Source organism: Mastacembelus armatus, chromosome 7 (assembly GCF_900324485.2).
Source record: "Mastacembelus armatus chromosome 7, fMasArm1.2, whole genome shotgun sequence".
NCBI lineage: Eukaryota > Metazoa > Chordata > Actinopteri > Synbranchiformes > Mastacembelidae > Mastacembelus > Mastacembelus armatus.
In genome coordinates, this window is record NC_046639.1 from 5,993,538 (window position 1) to 6,018,429 (window position 24,892).

At 39.6% G+C, this 24,892-nt stretch overlaps 1 protein-coding gene across 2 annotated transcripts; it reads right to left on the minus strand.

Moving 5' to 3' along the window:
• Positions 1-4,609: 4,609 nt before the first annotated feature.
• On the minus strand, positions 4,610-21,890 carry cacnb3a (calcium channel, voltage-dependent, beta 3a). 2 transcript variants are annotated; one of them, XM_026331461.1, is made up of 15 exons: positions 21,754-21,890; positions 20,217-20,309; positions 12,312-12,431; positions 10,958-11,080; positions 10,741-10,856; positions 10,573-10,646; positions 10,455-10,474; positions 9,753-9,830; positions 9,132-9,190; positions 8,919-9,019; positions 8,124-8,275; positions 7,941-8,036; positions 7,342-7,512; positions 4,992-5,109; positions 4,610-4,961 (listed from the first exon to the last, which is right to left on the minus strand). In XM_026331461.1, the coding sequence occupies exons 1-15, from the start codon at positions 21,832-21,834 to the stop codon at positions 4,720-4,722; spliced, it is 1,644 nt and encodes a 547-aa protein (XP_026187246.1). In that variant the 5' UTR covers positions 21,835-21,890; the 3' UTR covers positions 4,610-4,719. The 2 variants fall into 2 exon arrangements, with proteins under 2 accessions (XP_026187246.1, XP_026187247.1); XM_026331462.1 differs by lacking the exons at positions 20,217-20,309; positions 21,754-21,890 and adding an exon at positions 14,421-14,462.
• Between the last annotated feature and the right edge of the window lie 3,002 nt (positions 21,891-24,892).

The window sequence follows — 24,892 nt, forward strand, 5'->3', positions numbered from 1 at the left end:
GACTCACATTATGAGTAGCTGCAATGAAATGAACAAAATGTGGATAAGCCTTTAATGACTAGGAGCAATAAATGTATCTAAAAGTGCAATTTATAAGCTATGAAAGATTTAGTGGCATCTAGTGGTAAAATTGCAGAATGCAAGCTTGTGATTATGTTATAATAACATCCATCCATTCATTATCTATACCCACTTATTTCTATTTAGGGTCACAGGGATCAGCTGGAGCCTATCTCAGCTGTCTCTGGGCATATAATAATAAGAACAGCCAGGTTCAGGTAAGAAAGTAGAAAGAACATTACCTGACTGCATTCAATTCAATTCAATTCAATTTTATTTGTATAGCGCCAAATCCCAGTACAAATCATCTCAAGGCACTTTACAAAAACTAAAACTAAAAACCCAACAATTCCCTTATGAGCAAGCACTTGGCGACAGTGGAGAGGAAAAAACTCCCTTTAACGGAAGAAAAAAAACCTCCAGCAGAACCGGGCTCAGTTTGGGCGGCCATCTGCCTCGACCGGTTGGGGTGAGTGGATAGAGCAGAGAGAAAAGAACAGCAACAATAAACAACAAATAGACACTGCAAGTTGGTGGGACCAGTAACTGCACATCAGCGATAAACAGCTCCAGGACCAGGGACACCTGCAGAAGGTACAGAGAGAGAGAGAGAGAGAGAGAGAGAGGGAGGGAGAGAGCACAAACTAGGGGAGAGAGAGAGCACAAGGTTAGTAACATTCAATGGTGGAATATACATGAGGTGGGAGAGGGGGGGGGGGGGGGGGGGGGGGGGGGGGTTGGGGTAGGGGAGCTCAGTGCACCGATGGTCCTCGGGCAGTCTAGGCCTATAGCAGCATAACTAACTAAGGGATGGTTCAGGGTTGCCTGAAGCCAGCCCTAACTATATGCTTTGTCAAAGAGGAAGGTTTTAAGTCTAGCCTTAAAAGTACAGAGAGTGTCTGCCTCCTGAACCCAGGCTAAGAGCTGGTTCCACAGGAGAGGAGCTTGATAGCTAAAGGCTCTGCCTCCCGTTCTGCTTTTGAGAACTCTGGGAACCACAAGTAGGCCTGCACTCTGAGAGCGAAGTGGTCTATTGGGATAATATGGTACTATGAGGTCTTTAAGGTATGAAGGAGCTTGATCATGAAGGGATTTGTATGTGAGAAGAAGGATTTTAAATTCTATTCTATATTTTACAGGGAGCCAATGAAGAGAAGCCAATATAGGAGAAATATGATCTCTCTTGCTAGTTCCTGTCAGGACTCTGGCTGCGGCATTCTGGATTAATTGGAGGCTTTTTATTAAGATATTAGGACATCCAGATAGTAATGAGTTACAGTAATCTAGCCTTGAGGAAACAAATGCATGGACTAGTTTTTCTGCATCATTTTGAGACAGGATGTTCCTAATTTTGGAAATGTTGCGCAGGTGAAAGAATGCAGTTCTAGAAATTTGTTTTATGTGTGAGTTAAAGGACATGTCCTGGTCAAAAATAACTCTAAGGTTTTTTACAGTAGTGCTGGAGGCCAGGGCTATGCCATCTAGAGTAGCTATAATTTTAGAAAAGTTATTTCTGAGATTTTTAGGCCCAAATATAATGACTTCTGTTTTCTCCGAGTTTAAAAGTAAAAAGTTACTGGTCATCCAGGCCTTTATGTCAGTTAGACAGGCTTGAAGTCTGGTTAACTGGTTTGTGTTAACAGGTGTACTGCATTGCCCACATCAACTCAGTATTCAGTTAATGTTATGAACAATGATAGCAACTGATATAGATCAGTTCATATCTCATCAAAATATAATATCTCTGATGTTCTGTGTTGGTTATGTCTTCCTTTGGTTGACAGCTCAGAACTGTGTGTATCCTTAAAGTGTACCAATCACGAAGCTGATTTCTGTTTATTCAGATTTTTCCTTAATAACACCAGGGAAGAAGATATTAAAAGTGTGACCACAGTGTAGTATGATGGGCCACAACTTCTAAATATGTAGTAATGAGATCATTCATGTCTCGTGTTACAGGATGCTTGTTTTGGAATTATGGTTCATGAAATTAAGTGAATGAAGGTAATTATACGTCTATACTAAAGGTTATAAATCTGTATTTAAACAATGTCAGATGCTATAGCCATGAAAGAAAAGCTGTTTATATTTGTCCACAGCTTATCTGAGGCTAAATGCTATGAGCTAGTGATCAACAGCTTGTCAGTCATTTGACACAGACTAAATCGTCTGTGGTTATTATGAATGTCTGTACAAAGGTTCATGGTAAAATACTGTGAGCCCATGTATCAATGAGAATATAGTGATACAACAAAACAACTCAAACAGTTAAAAGTACATAAAATGTCATGTTTATTTTCTTTAAGTCATATTTTACTTAGCATTGTAAATCTGTTTTCAAATACAAAGCGTTCTATACAGCATCAGGCAGGAAATGTATCACCATTTACACATTTTCTGTCTTTTGATAAATAGAGGGAAGAGGCGTGTTGGGTCACGCTAGCACGCTCTGGTAGTCTGGTGGATACATGGTTATATTTAGTGCAGTTATTGCATTACAAAGCAACCATCCCAAAAAAAAGTAGTGCAATTTTTTTTTTCTACTCACACAAAAGAGGAAGTCCAGATGGTCTAAGGCGTTTAAAGTTTTTCAATGTTAGACTTAGTATTGCATACAGAATAAGACAGAGGAAATTAAATTATAACCTTTGTAAAAATTGTGCTTCATAAATTGAAAAACCTCAACTGCTTTATCAGTTGCTCAATTGGTCCGTTTTTAAAAACATACTCTGCCAAAGTAGGTTGAAAATAGCTAATTGGTGAAGTAAGACATGCAGGGTTTTAATAATTCACTCATTCCTTTCATCACAAATTAAAAAAACAAAAACAAAAAAACCATAGGCCTGATCTGGGACAAATTTAGTGAGTGACTTTTAAAAGTGCGTAAAGCAGTGTCCACCCAATATTGTGGGACGTGTCCCCAATATTAAGGTTTGTGGATAAATAAACGGATGCGTTTTGATTTTTAGTAGTAGCGTCGTTAGTGGTGTGAGGAGTGAGTAGCCCCAAAGACAAGACTATCACTACAAGACAACAAGGAGAATCAATCAATGCATTACTAAAATAGTTAACTGTAAAAAGAAACAATCAGGTTTCATGCAACACTTGCATAGATTTTTTTTCCTTTTTTTTTTTTTCCAATCATGCTGATTTTTTTTTTCTCTAAAATATACAGAACACTAGCTAGAGATACCTGTGAGATATGGAAGCAGTAAACCAGTAATTCCTAAAGCCGGCTGTGACGGTATCGACCCTGTATATCAACAGACGCAGGTCGCTGCTCGTCAGCATCACGTCCAACTCGTCATCGGCTCATGGACTAAAACTGGTGCAGGAACAGAATGACATGGTGCCGCAGGTGCTACGAGTCCTTTGCGAGCACGACACATTCGTTACGTGGAGTTGAGCGCGATGAGTGTGTAGGACTTACACCTGAGGATCTGGCTTAAAACCAACTGTAAAACTGCAGTACACAAAACCTAATGCAATGTTTGTTAAGGACATACAACAGGGTGAGAGTCAGTGTAGAAACTGGATGCTACAATCAGTAACGTGCTACAATTGAATTACAGGGTGATCGGTTGTGTTGGAGACACCAGGTGGTGCTGGAAGTGCTAAAGGCATGCAAGCTTACATTCTCTGAAGCCTGGATTTCAAGAGGAGCTGCAGCTGTGCAGCATGTGCTTGATATATGTGAATGATTGGATGTAAATAAGCAGTTTGGCAAATAATTCATTCTTGAAAAGGTAACATTCCCTTTTGTTGTGTTTACATTCTCTGTGCCCAGTTGATGATTTTTAAGAGAGAGTGTTAAGAGAGTGATTGTGCAACAGCAAAGACAAGTGATGGCCAGAACATAGTGTACTGTAGGTGACACTGACGCCGTACTGCAGCTTCATACCACTTACTTACATTGTGACTGTTTAGTGACAAATTTGTGTCTCCCAAATGTCATTCGCCATCTTCCGAGTAAAAGTTGACCGACACATGAATGGCAACATTTCTCTGAAACAACAAACGAGTCCATATTAACAAAATCAAACAAGTAAAACAAATAAAGTAGCAATGAAACAAAACTAGGTGCCCATTCAGTATATACATTGTTATCAAATGCATTACTATTCCTCATAAATGGATTCAACAGTAGACATTCCTACATTAGTTTTTCCATAAAGATCATTCAGCTCCTGTTCTGACGTTAATGTGCAAATAGTCTTAAATTAATTATACATGCAATAGTAAAGAGAGTTAAAAGTCTTAGGAATTTTAAGGCCAGTAAATGAGACATCCTACAATAGAGAAACCTTAGGCAAAGCAGCTAAAGTTTGAGTTTGCGTACAGCTGGTAGCCTGAAACCTTTGTGTTGCAGAGGTGAGTAGCCCTGTTGACTTTTATCTGAATGACTTGACCCGGCAAAGGTCACTGCATCCTTTCGGTTCAGATAAACTCTATTTTAAAACTGGGAGTCTGGAAGGGAGACACTGTAAATACTAAAGACTTACAGTTGTCTACTTGATAAGCTGGGCATCTGTTAGTTTCTGATCTGGAGATGATTTTTATAGCAAATTTTCTAAATTGTGTGTTTGGGAATGTTAGACAGTTGGAGGGCTTAGGGTGATTTTGGAGCTGATCTGGAGGCCAGGGGGTGGAGCTTCTTTCTCAGTAGGTGTCTCGGGGCCAAGGGCGGCTGCGCTGGCGGTTGTTCCTCTGGTTGTGACCTTGCTGAGCTTCACGCTGGAGCAGTCTGTCCTGTGACTCATGCCCGTTGGCACTGTGGGCACTGCCTGTGTGCCCACGGTGAGAGGGGTACATGTCCCTGTATGTACGAGCATGGCAGGGGGAAGCATACCCATCCTCCTCCTCTTCCTCTTCTTCTTCCTCTTCCTCTCCATCCTCTTCATCTCCCCTGTGGCAGGGGCTCCCCCTCCGACCGCGAGACAGGGAGTCACTGGCCTCATCTGATGGCATAAGACTATCCTGCTCCAGGGGGGAGTGAGCCTCCTCGCCTGCCTCCTCCTCGTCACCCTCCAAGCCCACCGCCTCACGAGGCTGCGGCTGGTTCTTGTTCTGGTTATGGAGGGTTTGAAGGAAGGACGTTTTGGAGGCAAGAAAAAAGAGAGTCAAAGAAAAGTTTGAAAAGAATGTTGTTGTTTTTTTCCTAGCAGGGATCAATTTTTCTACTATAACTTTTTCTCATAGACAACAACAGAAACAGAACAACGCAAACACCATATCAAGAAGGAATTTTTTTTAAAAACAGGTTCAAATCTATCTTAAAACAATTTTCAAATGCCTGAATATGCATAGAAGGTTATTGGTTGTTTCCTGTACATATTGGCCACAAAGAGATCCCTTTACAATATGTTTGCAGTGTAAAATATAGAAGACAAAAGCCACAGTCCTCATTCTGTGCAGAAATGCATTTAGAAGCTAATAATGATATAGGTGTCACCAATGTGAATTAGTACAATGAAAGTGGGTACGTTACAGAGGATAATGCTGAGACAAGGCACATATTTGTGTTTTCACAGACTGTGCTTCCTTGCTGAACTGCAGTGGAGCGATTTCACTCATTTTTACAAAGGACCATGGATTTTTCCTTTATTTTACATTATTCACTCCAAGAACGAATCTCTTTACACCAAGTTGCATCCAAGCTGCAGGTATCAATTATAGTGCAATTTTATAGATACTTTTTGCACAAAGTACCTGTCCCACTGAGGTGGTTGTGCACAGGACTGTTCGTGCGAGTGAAAAATGTATTGCTATCGTTAGTGTAGCAGTTTGCACGTGGGAGCAGTGTGATATTGCTTTATCAGAATAACAAAATACATAGTTTTCCGACAGTATCTCCTAGAAGATATTAATAATGTTGCACTAAGATATTCATGACAAGAGTCTCTGAAAAAAGAGTTAGAGAGAAGTGAAGACCCTGTTTCTTTTCCACCTCCACATCACTGACCAGTGGGTGCGAATGATGGTTGGTTTTTAATTTTAGTGCTCTTTTTTTCATTTGTTACACACCTATTTAATATCATATTAAATGTGAACAATCATGTGCAACACTACTAACACTACTAATGACTTTTAGGAGAGATTGTCTGATAATCTGTGCCATGTCTCTGGTTTTTACACAGTAACACCTCTCCTCCCACTCTGTGATGACTATTTTCACTCCACATTCGAGTGTGGCCTGCAGATCAGGTTTAATGGACTTCCATCAAGGTTGTGCAACATACACATAAACCCACCTTTTTCCTAGTATAATCCCATCATTAGTATCAACAATAAGACAGAAGTGTACAATATATTGGGGTTTTATGATGTTAATAATTGACATGCAGTAGTGCAGCAGTGTTTGAACTGTTGCTATATCTTTATACTACAGACACTGAACAAAGGAAATGCAAGTGAAACAACTGAATGAATGGTCAGGGTTACTCTTGGACATAAAATGTTATTGTACAGCTTTCATGGTCTCAATTTGCAAGTTTGCATTTAGCTCTGGTGAAGTCAAGCACTGATCATATGCTTTTGATTTAGCATTTTCATTCAAGATAGCAACATGTGCCAATGTGAGCGTGGGCACCATTCACAAAGCATGCTTAGAAAAGGATAATATAGAGCAGTTACAGAGCTAGAGATTTTGACATTTCATACCGACATTTTAAAATTTCACACCGTGTTCTCAATTGTAACAAACCGAACTCTCGGCTAAATTGCTTTGTGAATTTTCTCCCAGAAAGCTTGTGGAGCAACGCTAATTTACCTGAGACCATCAACTAAAGGAAAAGGGGTGGGATGCAATAAAAGAAAAAACAGTTCTCATCTTTTCTGTGGTGAGATCTGAATGAATAAAATTCATGTTCATTCACTGTCTCATCCGCCATGTTGTGTTCAGGTGTCAGGAGGTGTGGAAGAGGGACTGTCGGGGGTTGAGAGTGCAAATATATATATATATATATGTATATATATGTGTGTATATAATATATAAACCCTACTACTCACCCCATTTTGTAAGCGATCATTCAATTAATTCCTGTGTTTCAGAAAACTGCAAGAATGTTAAGCACGGATGAGTGAGAGGACAGACAAGACAACTGGAGACAATTAAATAAAAACACAGGAGTGAGAGTTTGAGATGGAAAGAGCTGGTAAGGACAGGGACAACATACGTGTTCAAACCTACATACCTAATTAAGAGTCTTAAAATGTATTTAGAAGTATTAAAACATGCTCTTCTGCTTTTTATTTTTCTCTTTTTCATAAAGTCAAACTCACCTGTAGGCTGGAGATGGCAGAAGGCGGGGTCATCAAACTCTGCTCCAATAAGGGATTAAGAGGGGTGTTGCCTGGAAGGTGAGTGGCACGCCAGTACACCTCCAGGTATTCCGCCAAATGCTCACAAGCATCTTCAAGCTGGTTCTCATCCAAAATGACATCAAACATATCCTACATGTGAACAAGGAAAAAAAAAAACAAGACTGAGAGTCTACAGCTGTGCTAGCTGATCTGAGAAGCTGAGATAAATGCTAATGTTGCGATGCTAACATACAACCAGGATGCATCACTGAACACAAATTATCAGCTATCTAAACAACTATAACCAATTTCATTGGTTGGTCATATCAGATCATATCAGTCAGAAATCAGCAATGAGAAATTTGGTCTTTCTTGCTTCAGTGGATACACAAGGAACAGTTCCCATGATAATGTGAAAACCCGTTAAAGTTTATTACCTTTGATGGGTTACATTTATGAAGGATCTACTTCCTCTCCTTATCTTGTAAATACGACTTGTTGATACAAAATGTTCAGACATTTTGATTAGGACCAACTAAGCTTTATAGCTGTAGAAAACAATCAACCTGTTTACTCACAGGGGGACACTGAGAGAGTTTGTCTGCAGCCATCATCTGCACGTTGAGGTGCTTGCTCTGAGACTTCCCCCTGGATTTGATCAGCCTCTGGAGCACCTGAGAGAAAGGTAAACATGACATTATAGTTCAAGGTTTATGACACAGCCTGAGTCCAACATTCACAGGTGAGAGAACCTACTGTACCTTTGGTGAGGAAACTTTAACGTAGACAATGATGGGTGCGAGGGAGGTTTTAGCAAGCTGTGCAGGATGGTTGATGGTATCAGCGTCCAGAACCACGAGCTGTAGGGTTTTGGCGAGTTCAAATATCCTCTCAATCTCGCTCTGAACCTCCGCTGCACAGATAAGGCACATTTTCTAAGTCTATTGCTTCAAAGACACAAACCTGTGGACACTTAGGCTTTGGCAGTATCATGGCACTATTCCATGGTGTTCAGAAATCCTGACAGTAAGCTTTAAATTTCCATTTGCACTTTTTCATTAAGAGGTAAAAATGAGCCACCAAATTATCCATCAGACCTTCTATTTCGAAATAAAACTACCTTTAACAGAACATATGTTCTTACCAGGATATTATGTCTATGCTGTGTTTTTTATGCATTTGGCATGGAATATTTGTAAACAATATAATGCAATAAAATTATGGAAAACATGTATATGCTGCTTTATTGATTAAAAGACAGATTTTGAGGTGCAACAGATATGCATAACTTTTTTCATTGTGCTACAACATAATGTAGGTTAAATGCATTAAGGCTTGTCTAAGTAATCTAAGTAATATCTCTGTAAGATAGACTACAGCAAGGTTGTACAATTTAAGCTTTTTCAATTCAAAATATGATTATTATTATTACAATAACAATCATATATATATATATATATTTTTTTACAAATACCATCATAAAGTGTATCCTGTGTAGTGTCTGGAAAGTATTAACCACAGATACTGCCAAAGCCTACTGACATTAGCACAGTTACCCAGGCTGGAGCGAGTGTTGGATCTCTCCATGATGGGTCTTTTGTTGAGGACAGATCTCTTGGCTAAGGACAGGTCGGCAGTTACACGGGTGATTGAGATTCTGCAACAAACAAGCAAATTCACAAAAAATACAGGGAGAAATATTCAGTGAAACCATTAGATCAGATTTAAGTATGGTACACAACTCCAGGAACTGCTTTGTAATTACTGACCTGCCCTCAAATCTGTGTTTCAGGAAGTCAAAAAGAGCTTTCTGCATCATATCTGTTACCTAGTTGGGAGGATAAGAAACATGTTATTTAAACAGAAGAGACAGATAACAAACCTTAACATCCATCCATCCATCCATCCATCCATCCATCCATCCATCCATCCATTATCTATGCTTGCTTATTCCTTAACCAGGGGCACAGGGATCTGCTGGAGCCTATCCTTCACAACATAGAGAAGTAAAATAATTTAATCTGTAATCTCTATGCTTGTACATAATGTCAGGATACAAAAAAAAAACACATATATATAATATTATATAATAATAATGGCATGTAATGAAGGTTATTTTTGTTTATAACTAGAATGCCTTTTGTGAACACCTATAAGTGGAGGATGGTGTATGAACAGAAGACGATGTTAAATTTAGCTCTGCCTTTTTTTTTTTTTTGGAGATTTCAGGCGACATTCCTGCAACTTTAAATGTAGTTGGCCAATAACAAGTTTGATTCAAAAGAAAAATTCAGCTGATCAGCTAAGCAGTGCAGAAACAGGTTTCAGAGAAAACAAATTACGATATAGGCAGTTGTTCTCAGTTGGAGGTGAAACAGAGAGAGGCTGACCTCATAGCCCTTCAGCGATGGTCCCAGGAGGACCACCGGCCTCATAGAGGGCACCACGTCATAGGGAGGGACATGTTCCTGCCAGAAATAGGGAGGACAATGGGAGCGGGGTGGAGAACAGAGAGAGCAGTGGTAAGAAATGATGCATTTGCTTGTTGTGAAAAGCTAAAAAACAAAATCTAGGTTGTGGTAGACTTCAACAGATTAATTTAAAGACTTTTAAAACCAGTTTAATACTAAATATAACAAAATGTAATATTTTTTTTCTATCTTTTTTTCATCTGTTTCATCTAAGAATGATGGAAAACCTGTAGATTAAGGCCTGGAATTATTTATTAAATACATGAATTAAATGACACTTATACTGTATCACATTTGGCCTCCATTGGGACCTGGATCCACATAGGTAACAGAAAATAATATAAACATATAAATCTAATATAAATAATACACAATGACTACATTTTACACACAGCCATTTATAGTCTCTTTCCAAAGGTTAAAACTTATGTTACTGTAGGCAAAGGAAAAAGACCTTTGCAAATTATATTTAAATTACATTGCACTGAGTGGTTTTTTAAGACTTTTTAAGACTTGGAGATGTCCTGATAATGTCCCTGAAAGTTACAAGTCAAATATTCTGTATTGTATTCCATATGATCAAACATATGTCATGTCATCACCAAGAGCTAAAAAACTCACCTGTTTTTGCTTCTGTTTGGCTTGTGAAAACAAGAAAACAGCCGTCAATGCAGAGAAAAATACAGACATCTTGGACTCTGTTCCAGCAGTGAAACAGGCTTGTTGTACTTACATTCACCTGCAGATGGCGGTGTGGTCCTCCAGCTTCCAGTCACCATGTCACCTAAACTAGAGGAGTTACCCCCTGTTTTCCTGCAACAAAAGAGCATAAATGTATTAAATGTATCTTGTGGAAACAAATCCTCAGAGAAGCTCGATGCCCACGTGGTTGAAAGTAATGACTCACCTCTGTTTCTGCTCCTGTTTGAGTCTCATGGCCTCCAGTCGCAGAGGGCTGGGAATGAAGGTGATGTCTGCTCCCTCTTTTACTAGCCGACCGATCCACCAGTCATTATTGTACTTCTGTCAGGTTCAGTGCAATAACAGCAGTGAGTCACAGCTATGTGCTTGGTTGTAATATTTAGGAAGATGTTCGTCCTCATTAATGACGGATAATGACTCACTTCTTTGATGTGCAGGAAGTCTTTGGCATCAAAATTGACTGCAGCTCCTTGGACAGGACAGTCCTCATCCAGAGCTCCACAGTAACTCACATTCGTCTTTACTGCAAACGCTACAGGTTTGGACTAGAGCAAGAGTAAATAAGAAGACGAAAACCACTGGTCACTGAAACAGTACAAACATATAAGAAACAGACTTTTGCTTCCTCTATTAAGGACAATTCTGATGTCAACAAAAAACAGACACCACGATTTCCAACATCTCTCAGATGGAGAGACAATAACATCCAACTTTGTTCTCCATTTTGAGCAAAACAAAGCCTGTTCAGCTAAGATCAGCACTGATGTTCTCAAGCTTTAAACTAATCTTAGTTAAATACCCACCCACAGCTGGTTTGCATTTGCACTGGTTGTTGAGGTATTACCAACAATGGAATTAGAGTAAGTAGGTTAAGAAAAGTAGCATTTACTACAAGGTATAAATACTCTGTTAGAAGTAAAAGTCATGAAATCAAAAAATGTACTTAAGTAAACAAAGTATAAGCATCAAAATGTATTTAATGCACTAAAAGCGAAAGTACACACTGGGCAGAAATATTCAGTTTAAAATAATGACTGAATAATAATTCTAATAATTAATGCTGTGTTAATGTGTATATTACATTAATCTTGGGCCTCTGTGTGCTACCAAAACAGCTCCTGCCTGCCACGGCCTGCGGCTCCAAGACATTAGAGACTATTAGAATCCTCAAGCCGTGTAAATTGCAAGGTGAAGCCACCATGGCTCTGACCTGCTTTTGTTCACCTCCACACTGTCCCTGGTTCACTGTCAGTAGGTACTTCCCATTTTGGGGGCACTCCAATCCATTGGCCTGGCCACTGTCAAAAGTTGCTCGGGTCTTTACACCTATTCTACAGTATTTCTCCCACATCCAGCACACTGACTGACCATTAATCTAATCATGTATATCCCAGACCTTAAGCTTTTTATGAGATAATCAGTGTTATTCATTTCATCTAAGTGATCATAATGCATAATGTCCCCTCATAATGCTTTGGCATATCAGTGTATATAGCAGCATATTTTGTGACTGGTCCCAGTGTTTGGTCATACAGAATACAATACAGCCTGAGTACCCATAAAACAGGCAGGGAGAACATAAAACTCCACATACAAACAGGATTCAAACCCACAACCTGTGTTAACCACCACATCACCATGCCACACATGGAAATATTCAAGTATGTAAAAAGTGGACTTAAGTACGTTACTGAGTAAATGTGTTTTCAGACTTCACCTATACATGTTTTAAGTGCTGAAACACTACAGTATGTAGCAGTGTGCATTCTGACATACCTTAGCTCTGTCGAGCTGCAGCTGTGCCTGGCGCTCGGCTTCACGCCGATACGCCTCGCGGTCCTCCTCTGCTGACAGGTCTGAATCCGATGGTCTACTGGTGTACGAATCAGCCGACCCCTGTCAGGAGAGAGTTGGAGGCGGACATTATTATTTGTTATAAAATAATTAATCATTTCATTTCGTGTATAACAATGATCCACTTATTCTATGATTATGGATCCACGTTATTTTGATTCACATAAGTGCTGTTTCTGTTTATTCTTCTAATTTAATGGTTTCTGTTCTGCAGCCTGTTTTGTGCAGGTGTGCTTTCAAATATATGCCTGTATTTATGAACAAATGAGTCTGTGTGTATCTCCAGAACAGTGTGCTGCTCTCCCACACCAGCCATCTTCTGGTAGACCAAATATAGCACAAACGAGGCAACTGCTTCCTCTTCTCTCCTGCTTGGCCCCAATCCATGCCATCTTCCCCCACAGTGCAGCACATATACATCCTTTATTCCCCTGGTTATTCTCCAAGGACATCTCCTCATTAGTAAAATATATGCTTGCTATCATTTTTCATTGTAAGTGGTTTGAGAGCACACTGCAGGGATGGCTAGCACATTATGCTGAAAGCGACTGATAAAGCCAACAAATGGCAATATTTTATAGAAAGTAGGTGATAGGTGATGCTGTTGGTCTATATTCAGAACCTATAAGAACTAGTCTGTGACTAAGTTCTTAAATGTCTGTTATACAATGCAGAGATGAAACAATTAATTGATTAATCAGTCAGAAACTAAATGAACAACTAAAAAATTTAAAAATTTCTAAAGCAAAAATGCCAAAAATTCACTGTTTAGATGTAAATGAAAAATTTCCACTTTTCTTTATCTTACATGTCAGTAAACTAAACATTTTTGGGCTTTGAACATGATGTCAAAAAAAAACAAGATATTAACCAAGATAACCGGATGTTTAATTGATAGCGGTTGCAGTTGCAGCCCTATTATTAGCCAATAACTATGATGCTTATTTCCAAGGAGAAATAAACTTCGTAAATATAAGCATAAAAATAAAAGTAGTTTGTGTAGTCTGTATCTGTACATATGTTCTCCTATATTTGGGTTCACTAAAGGGACTCAGTCCTGAATCTGTTACTGAAGAGAACAGCTGCAGCAAAAACAAATCCAAGGCAGAAAGGCAAGACAGGAGACGAAAACATAGAAAGAATAAAATAAGGCACAAAAGAGAAGAAAACGTCCAGATAAACGTCCTCCAGGTAACAGCAGTATTCATAACTATATTAATATACTATGAGGTGATCAAGCATATTCTTGCAAATACAGGCAGATATTAAGAAACAAAGAAAAAAAACCCAGCAAATAATACAGTTTTCACTTTGGTCTTCTCCAGAGTGCAGTGACTTAGTCCTGATCATCCATCATGCCAACATATACAAATGGATCCTCTGGAGGACCAATTAGCAGCAGCACAACAAAAGAAAATTCAGACTGAAAAATATAGAAAAGGTGCCCATGCATGAAAAACAACGATCACCTTTGCTTTCTCTGCACTTCAGAATGCTACATATAATCCAAAATAAATTTTTATCTACAGTACCACTTCAAGCCCCAGAGATACGGCAAGCGAACACTTCTTCTCGTTTCTTTTTTTGTGTGTGTCTGTGTTAGATAACTAGATCTGATTTTTAGCGGCTCTGCAAGGCAACACTGCACCAGAGCCAGAGCAGCACAGAGAGAAAAGGAGGGTGAGGATAGATGGAAAGAAAGAGAGGGAGAGGAAGGGGGAAGGGTAGTGAATATCGTTGACAAGATATCTTGAAAAGAAAAGGATGTTTACGAGGACAGGGAGTGACTGATGGATGGCTGGAAAGACGAGAGAGGTAAAAACGATTTATACGATGAGCTAAAGCGAGGCTATCTCAAGGGGAAGATGAGATTAGAACATAATAAAGTGCTATGAAGGAGAGGATTGAGACCCAGATATCTATCCTCATCATGGCTACAAGAAGAAGAGAAGAAGCACAGCCAGAGCAGAGGATGGAAAAGGACCATGATCAAAAGAGATGCAAACACAAATGTAGCAGACAGTTGCATACCTGGCTGATTAGGAGGACAGCGCTAGAGCCTGACAAAGACATGAATCAGTATTTTCTCACTGCTCTTTCTTCACTGGGAACACACTCAAACGCACATAAACATAAAAGTAAAAGTGGAATAAACATGTAGGTGGGTGCAGGGGAAAGGAGTTATGTCAGAGAACTGTTTAATGATGTTAGAACACAGAGGGTTGCCTGGCCTGTGATCGGTATTCATTATGAAGATTTGGACATGACGCTGAGTATTTTGCAGGTGAAGTGAAGCTGCAATGCAGAGTGTAATGATGAGTGAGCCCACCTTTATTGTCTGGTCTCATTTTGCCTTGTTTTTTTGTTGTTTTTTTTTTACTGCTAATGTCCCTGTCTGGGGGTCTATATTTAACTCTGTTCCTTCCTATGCTACTTCTGTGATTATTCTTCACACACTGCAACACTGATTGCATCAACTCAACAGACGGGGAAGTGTGTCTTCCAGCAAATCGAGTCCTCAAGAGGGCCAAGTCATCCTACAGTCCAGGGACAGAACACCAGGGGATTACTACACTAATTTTATCGTGATTCTGCTGATGCACTACTGAGTGATTTAGTATTTTACAGTCGATTATGTTCTCTGTTTTCTTTTGGCAAGACATGTAGAAATGTTTCACCATTGCCACTGTTCTTAAATTGTAGGATGATTAACTGGTTAGCCGTGGCAGAGTATGCTAAAGAGCAACACAATGCAACCAGTCATTGATCAAAATGTCAGCCAAGTCCCACGACTGTAAATCTAAATGCAGTGGCTTATAAAGTTGATATAGTGAACATGGTAACAACAGTTGCTTCCTTCATTATCCAGCAGACTTGGAGTATCATTCCAAGTCCATCTGATAAATCTGAGGAAAGAAGTCTTCTTTTAGCTCAATTTTTGGGCTCCACCAACTCTTGAGGAAACTATCTCTCTCTTTGGCTGATAATGCTCCACTATGTTCACTATTTAATGATTAACTGTCTGTCTCCCGTTTAGTGCTGGGCATACAGTTGGTTAATAAAATGATGCTCAGTGAAATACTGCCTGCTGCTGCTGCTGAAAACAACGCTATGAGGGATGTTTGTTGTTATTTACGGTGGCAGCAATTAGTTGATTGACAAAAAATGAATCACAAACCATTTATATATGTAAATCATTGATTTAACCTGTCCAGGGTGTACCCCTGCCTTCCACCTGAAAGAGAGCTGGGATAGGCTCCAGCAGATCCCTGTGACCCTGGTTAAGGAATAAGCAGGTATAGAAAATGGATGGATGGAAATCATTGCTTTAATTATTAATCATAAAATAAATGTACAGTAATTGACAGTAAAATGAACTTAGAAAGGTTTAACTTTTTCTCAATTTTTTGGACATTTTATAGACAAATGATGAATGTCAATAAATCAAGCAAACAATGTCCAGATTAATCAAAACTGTTTTTTGCCAGGGCCTGGTGAGGATGTTTTTAAATCCAGTACAACACTGCTTTTCTAGAGAACTTCAAGAGGGACATTCATCTTCATTGGTTTCATTGCCATTTACACACAATAAACTGGTGCCTTAACAGTTAAATCTTTGCCAGTATGACACATCTGTTCAACACTACAGTACTGGTAAATCCATCTTGAATAAAGAAGAGAAATATTGTGTTGTTTACTGGACATGCTATTTAGTAAACAAACTACATTCTGTTTATCTTTGGCGATGCTAGACTGCAATGAAATGAGAAACCCTAACGTGATAAAGCTGTTAGCTAATTGCCAGAAGCAGCCGATCACTGTGACACTGAAGGAAACTGATTTTAATCATCAAGACTAACGCCCCAGTCAGATAAGATTTGATAGGTGAGGCTGGGTGATTTTAATATATCACCTGTCCTAGATGGTGATGTTAATATGGATATATCGATGCTCACCATGACAATGCTAAGATACTGATGCTGAGCAGGTACTGTATATTGTTTGCCAGGTTCACATTTTAGTTTAGTGTGTTATTATACTAGTGTTTTCTAGTTAGCATTAAACACAAGCTAAAGCTGAGGCTTTTTTACAGATATTTACAGATACAAAGTATCAGTTACAATTACAGGGTCACTAAAGTTAACACAATTCATTTTCTGGAGAAGGTGATAGTGTATATAGAATTTCATGGCAATCCAAACAATAGCTTTTGAGATATTTCATTGTGGCCCAATGTAGTGGACCAGCTGACAGACATTGTTGTCCCTAAGGCCACAAGCATGAGAAAATACAACATGGGTACCTGGAAAACGGAAAAATCATGACTCAAAAATCCTTTAGCACATGCTTTAAAACTGGTTGGCCATAATGTTGGGAATACATGATTTGCGATATATAGATTTAAAATGCAAACCACAGAATGCATGCAAGTGCAAAAAAATCAAATTTCTCCCTACTTGCAGGAAAGAAATTCTGCACAACTGCAGAATATATTATTCAGGAGACTGAAACACCTTCCCTCAGAGCAAAAAACAAACAAAAAAAAAAAAAACTGCAAGCTTCAGTGATTTGGAAAAGCAGTAGGCTAGCCAAATATCCAATTTCAAAGAGTTCGATTAACTGTGCAGTCGTAATTCAATGTCAGCAAGTTACACATGCACAGAGCTCTCTGATACACAATGCAATAAATCACTCTGTGGTTACATCAATATCAAAGTCATGATCAGGTATACTGTATGTCAAATCAATGAATCACAAGACTTGGAGAGGAAGTGTGAAGAGTACAAGCAGTAAAACCAGGTAAAGGAATGAGAGAAAAAAACCTTGTGGAGAGGCGAGATGAGTGAGGAAAACAAAGGAGAAGAGGAGTGGCAACGATAAGATGGAACAAGATGAGATGGAAAGAAAAGCATTTCAGACTGGGAGATGCAGAATAGACTATGTAGGGAGTCATTTGTACTTACTCATTAATGTGGTGATGCTGCTGCTGCCAGTACCTCCCTCTCTATATACTACATGCTGTAAAATGCAGCCAGACCGTACTGTGTCCCATCTCCTAACCAGGGACGACCTGCACTGGAGCAGACACCGGCAACACCTTCTTTTCTATTCTTACCCCACCCATCATCCCCTCGCAACACACACAAACAAACTAACAACCAACAGGGCTTGTGCATCACTTAATCAAACCACCTCTTTAAATTCACATCCATTTTTTACATTAAAGTCCAATCCAGCATATACAGTTAGAAATGAAACAGGCAGGAAATAGATGTTACAATCACACATATGTTTCAAGATTTCTCCTTCTGTTACAAAGCTTCACGTCCTACATTTATCACATACATCCACACGTATGGCAGCCACTTATGGCAGCATACTCCTTATTGTATCCTGCTGCAGAAATGAGTCATACTCCACTGCTCCTCCATAGACACCCCACCCCTATCACAGACCAGAAACTATCTGCTCTGTTTGTGAATTTTAGTCCTTCTCCACAAAACACTTTGTCATACCACCTATGGGGAGGGGGGTGCCTGTTGTGCATTCTAAGGGAAAGTAATGATTGAACAGAAACTAACAGTGCTCATGTGAACATTGAACCTGCACATCACATCGCCAAAGGCCTTCAAAAAGAACATCATGAATATTTTAAGATGTGCAATATTCTCAGAGAATCAGGAGATTACCATTAAGACACCCCCCACCCATGATCAGGATAACTAATATCCCCTCCTAAAGAAGATGTCTGCTCAGCCCTTTTTTTTCACTCACTAATGCCTCTCAGTTACACTGCTCCACATTCCCACACCCTAACGGTGCTATGCATGAAATCAAGTTATTTTTCATGGTGTATGGATTTCATTTTTGCAGGTGTCAAACAAATTACTTATTCTGGTATGAATGACCCCTAGTTTTTAAAAACTGCATTTTGATAATAGTTTCAACAATCTTCAATCAAAATAAATTGTCTGTCTGTATGCTTTTAATATTTTACTGCCAGTTGGGTTGTAAACAATGTTTTTTTATTCTAATCATTTTGATCCTGTTCTTTTCAAATGTTTCAGCTCTAAATCAGTTGCTCAGGACCAAATGGATACTGGGGACATGCTATGGTCTTTGGAAATTAAAGTGAGTTTCCATCCAAATGTATAAGAAAATGAAACCAAATTTTAAGAAAATATGCAAAACAAAATGTGAATTAATGTGCACTTCACCCACTACTGTTTTCCAAACATTAGTTTGCTGACATATACAACTGTTGATGCTATCTTTCCATTAAATTATTGAAGAAGACATGTTAGGATCATGCCATTAAAAAAGTGCCAGTCAAATCTTAGACATGCAGAATGCATGCATTACATGTACAGTGTATCCATTAATTTGAGAAAGGTTATTTTGTTCATTGCTCCACAAGTTCTCATCTGAATCTCTCACGTCTCATGATACATTTTCCTTTTATCGATAGGTGGCTATACTGATTTAATTGCCTCAGACAGGCATAAAAACTAATCTAAGAGGGGGTTATCAGGCCATGCTGTCAAATCTTCATGGCCCCACAACAAACTCACTCTCCAATTAACATATTATAGCTTTCTTCCCTCTCTTCATGATCTCACTAATGCTATGAGATACATTTATCTAAGGACTGATACTCACAGCAATTCCTTTGGCCTAAATACACAAGTGTCTGTTTGTGTGAGAGGATGCTGGCAAGTCCACAGGGTCATCAGGTGGACACCCTCTAAATAATGGTGTTTCATTGAGTTGGTGCCACAATGCAGAAAAGGCTCAACAGTGTGTTCCAGCGTCCCAGAACCACCTCCCTCTTTGCCCATGCCCCCACACGCTGAAATAAACTAACCCAGTAGGCCTCAAGCCTACCTTAAAGCCTGCTGCTGGCTTGGTCAGCCTGCCCAGTAGCAGAAAAACTGAGTTGGTAGCAGCAAGCTAAACTAAGCAAGCTAACTAAGCTTCAAGCCTGCATTATCCAATAAACAATCTCTCTCTCTCTCTTTTTTTGAATTTCCAGCATTAAGTTTTATGCAAATGAAAACAGCTGGCTGGAACCCACCAAAACCCTGCAGGAATAAAGAGAGAGCCTTGTTTCTGTCAATACTACATCAATGAAGGGAAAGATTCTAATCTACCTGATTTCTACAGGGATCACATTCTCTGCTCTGCTTGACTCGTTAATGAAACTACAACCAGCTTTTCAGAAACACCACATGGAGGTAAATGAAAACTGATTATTATACACAATCATACACCAGCTAAACCAGATTACAGGGCATGATTCACAAATTCATGTGGAGAATCCCTTTTGCTTTTTTTTTTATCAGTTGCACATATTGTCTTAAATAACACCAAGACTTCCACACGTCTTTGACCTGAAAGCATTAATTAAAAAACTGGGCTGTGCTGGGATTTTGATGTAACACATTTGCATTTTCTAATATTTTGCTGCCCTCTACTGGGAAACAGAACAAATGCAACTGAGGAGACCAGCTCTGTGGTGGAAGATGCAGAACAGAAACGTTCACAAATTGGACGGCAGGAGAGTAAGTACATAAATACAAATATAATTTTGTTATATTCACCATCGTATATATTACAAAACTATATGGAAAAAAATAACATAGAGACTCGTCTTATAATGAAAAACCAACTTCAACCCTCTACAGCTTCAATTAGACATAGGTGCACGGTGTAAAAAGTAAAAAACAGTGTGATAATCAGCCTGTGCCAGGACCAGAGCATGATGAAGCCTACAAAACAGGCATAAGTAAGGTTGAAGAAGACAAGAGATAGTGCTGAGATCATTACCTGTCGTTTGATGAAGCTGGATGTTGTGTCAGAAGACGTGCTGCCATCTGAGCGTTTGAAGCGGCTTTTCCGTTTAGGCAACTTCCTGGGCAGCTGTAATGAAAAGGAGCATAGAGGTGAGCAAGAATAGGAGAGGAGGAGACACCCTGGAGGTAACGGGCTAATACACAGATGAACAGAACGGCAAGGTTACCAACCCAGGCAAGGTGGGCAACTTCCCAGGGGCCCAAACCCCAAGGGTCCCTAAAAGTCCCAGGTTGACTCTACTGGGTCTACATAATTTAATTAATCAGAAATCTGTTAGAAATTTGTACCAATGAAACATGCTCCATTGGGGGATTCAGTTGTTTGGTTTACACTATGGTCGGTTGTATTAAAGTCGTATTTTTGATCAAATTGCTTGACTTTTTTCTGTGTGTAATTAGCACAAAGAAAATCTCAGGCAAGAAAGTCTTAGTCTTAGTCCTTGATAGAAGTACTGTCAAGGCTGCAACCAATAATTATGGTCAGGATCAGTCCATGAGACGTGATGTCCATTTACCTTTGAAGCCCAAGTGAACATAAAGTTCAAATTACTATCTGTTCAACAGTCACAAACATAAAGATGTCATGTTCGCTGTCACAACGAAGCAACTAGCATATAGAGAAAAGGATCCATCACATCATCCATCATATGAACATTGTCCCTAGTGCTGCAGTCTTAATGCATCCTTGCTGCTGTGGTGTGCATGTGTGCAGTGATCCAGTCTTTACAGAATTCATGAGGAACAATCAAAAACAGTTGTAAATTACTAGTTAACAGAGAACTGTAAAAATACCTTGTGTGTAGCAGTTTACTTGGTGCCTACATTGCACGACAGTACATCAGCTGCTATTAAAAATAATAATGATCAATATCTATATTGATCATTCTCTGGTATCGCCCACCCCCTGCTACATTAATGGAGCTGCACATAGCGCTCTCTGTAATGCAGAGGACAGTTTTCCTCGGGCCTCCTTTAACACAGACCATTAATAAGAAGGCGCAGATGCGTGCGCTGGCAGGCCCTGTAGATTCAGGCTACAGGTGAGTCAGTCATGGTCTTCCTGCACCTTCGCACTAATAAAACACAGCACACAAGTCCCACGAGCTGACTGGCGTGTGCTGGTCTCCCTTAAGACTGAATGAAGTGTTGCAGAAAATGAAACAGACATAAATAATAAAGCATCAAAACAGAATCCACTAAAGGCCTGATGTAAAACAGCAAATCAACATGTTAACCTGTGTATGTGTGCGTGTGTGTGTGTGTGTGTGTGTGTGTGTGTGTGAAAGGCGTGACAACCAATGTATAATCCAAACCACAGTCTTTGCACCGATCAAGCATCAATCTGCAGTTTCGGGGGAAGCAGGAGGTAAAAAATAAATAAAAAAGTAGCTCGTTGCCAAAACGCGACGCCTCAATTTCAACAACAAGTAGCAAGACATTAGCTTTATGGTATTATGCTTTAGGATAGTTAGATGTGAGAATAAACGACAGAAAGCATGAGACGATTTTACCTGGAAATAGTGAGATTGAGAGCCGGTTTCCACAGCAGACAGAGGGTCTACGGGCGATTTGGACATTTTGACTTGCACCATCTATTGAGAGCGCAGGGAGGCGGGATGCGCACAGACATGGGTTACTGGAGGAAACAAGGGACGCCAAATACATCTATGTGCAGTGAAAGAAGGCGAAAGAAGCGGCGTGCAGGAGCGAAAATGCGCAGAGAAGGCGATTGTTATTCACGGTCAGCTGAGAGGAAGCCTTTAGCTTACAAACAAAACGTGTCTCTCCTCGGGGGGGGGGGGGGGCGTAAAGGAAGCAGGAAAAATATCAAAGCTAAAATAAACCGTAAAGACTGAAGCGTCATCGCTCGAGCAACAGTACAGGTCCGTACTAAGTGTCCGTCTCTCCCGGGGGTGTCAAGGGTGGTTTAACCGGCACAATAATCCATTCATATCGGCGCCAGGCACAATTCAATGCATCTTTCCTTTTTAGAGGTGTGTTGCCTTATACAATCAGTGAGGTCACTGTTGTCTGCTCATAATATTTGTTCGTCAAACACATGAAGCCACAGTTAAATTATAATGTATGTGGAAGCTCCAAACAGTGGGTGTTTGAATTCATGATACACATAATAGGGGAACATTTTACTGTAGGTAGCTCATTCTCACAGCCATGGCCGGAGATTAAGCTCTTAGGAAGGGGGGGTGGGGGGCACCAGGGCAAACATTTGTTGCTGGGCCCCTGCTGATCCCCACTATACATTTAAGTTTCATTATTTCCCCCTGCACCCAGAGTCCAACCAGTTATTTGGACGTTAAATAGTTGATTAATAATTTGTAAATTAACACAATTTAATTGGGAACAGTCACCTTTGTGGCGACACCGGAGTGCGAGTGCCCAATAGTGTCCGCTTTTGGAAGCTAAGCAGGGTTGTGCCTGGTTAGTACTTGGATGGGAGACCAGCTTCAAAGACCAGGGGCTGCTATCCTCAGACATTGAGGTTGTGTCAGGAAGAGCATCTGGTGTGAAATTTGTGCCAAATCGACAGTGTGTATCTGCTGTGGCGACCCTGAATGCATGTGCACTGAAAAAAAAATTAGGAATGACTGTATTTAAGCATTATTTGAGTCTTTTTGTCATGTAAATTTAGTTCACTAAGATAAGTAAAGGGTCATGCTGTGGGAGGATTTTCTAACCTCTGGCAACCCAGAAGTTCTAATATAAATATCGTTGCTTACCACGCACTGGTTTAGCTGGTTACACAAGCTTTGCACGTGCCACAATTTTAAATTTTTCAAAATATTTTCATGAAATAAAATGTGAGGAATGTTTTAATGTCTGCTGTATGGATTGTATATATTTATTTTTTATTTTTATTTTAGCATCAGAATGTAATTCTCCAGGAGTGTCTTGATTCCTGTTGCAAGCTTGTTTTGGCCTTACTGGATGTCCCATGCTATTCTTTAGCCAGACATCTGATTTCTCCATACATTCCCCTGATTCCCCACCCACATGCACACCTGTTCCCACTTCCCTGATTTATGTTTTTAACAGTTTAAACCTGACAACTCCACCTGTCTATTGCCAGCGTTTGTGTTTCAGTGCATGTCCGCCATGCAACCTTTTGGATGATCTTCGGGTCCTGCCACCTTTCCTGTTATTAGCATTTTGTTCCCTCGTTTTTATTATTTCCATTAAAGCACTTGCCTGCCTGTGCCTTGCTCTGTGCTTGGTTCTTACTTGTCTATGCTCCATACAGCTTTGGCTCAGGGTTGCCCAAACTTTTACAGCTGTTTACTTTATCTTCTACAAAGAATCATTTACTCAGAAGTGAAATTGAAAGGAAAAAAAATAAGAGAAAAAAGGGTTTGGCAGTCAATGTTCTACTGTAGCTGAAGCTATATTATAACATTCCTGTTACATGCTCTGGTTCTGTGCACTGGATGACATGCCTCTATATGGGTCAAGAAGTCCAGGGTTGTTTTTCAGTCCCAGTCCACCCCTGTCTTTGCAAGAGAACCTGCCTGCAGACAATATGGCAGACTGCTGATCTTGGAAGGGAGATGATAATAAATATTAGTCGAAGGTTGTTAACTTTTTCAGGATTACAGTGTTTACATTTACGGTTGGGGTTAGGGGTTATGGTCGGGGTTGGACTAGGGGTTAGTATTGCCCTCCTCTGGAAAAACCTGACAACTTCCAGCCAAGATTGACAGGTCACAATCCTCCTACTTGTCTGCAGCCAGGTCCGTCTTCGACTTTGAGGTAGTTTACGAATTCAGTTTGTTCATATGAGCACGCTGACAATTATATATGTTTAACAGTGAAATGTCCTGCTCAGTGAGTCACACCATTGTGGTTTTTATTATATTGGTTTTTTTATTTATTTATTTTTTGGTTTTTATATATTTACACCTAAGAGTTATTGTATGGGTCTCACTTTTATCAGCCTCATTTCCAGCTGTGGCCAGCAGCTGTTTTCAGAGCTACTGAACCAGACAGAAAAAGATAGTGACTGGTAAGCTAATGAAGAAGAGTCAAATATGTAGTTACAGATATTTTCTCACTAGTTTATTTGAGACCAGAGAGGTAAAAAGAAGAGTGGATTTAAATTTTTCAGGTGACCAGAAACACAGCAAGGAATGGCAGTGTTTCTTTCTCTCTCTTTGTTGATTATGTAAGTGACTTTAGGGCAATTATTTACTAACACATGAGCATAGACACTGTTGAGGCCATAACATGTCAGGGCAATAACTGTCATCCTGTTTTGGATTTATGGAGCCAATAGCAGGCAAAAATGTATAATGTCAGCTTCAGCCTATTTTTAGGCCTGTAAGCAGTTAGCAGTTAGTGTTGCTATATTGCATTTTGGTTTAAATACATTCATTGTCTCTAGGTTTTCCTGGATTATTTTTTATTTCTGCCACTGCCATGATAACAATATACATATACGTTTTATTTACTTTAAAAGTAATGTAAAATTGATCAGCTTTATGTGGCCTACAGCCTATCAGGGAGAATATTCTGTCTATTTGTCATCACAGTAATAATTTGAAAAATGACTTTGGGCTTTACATTCAACAAAATGTTTCTATCCTGTACACTGGTTTCTGTTTTTGCACATTATGCTGCTCCACTGTAAATTATTCA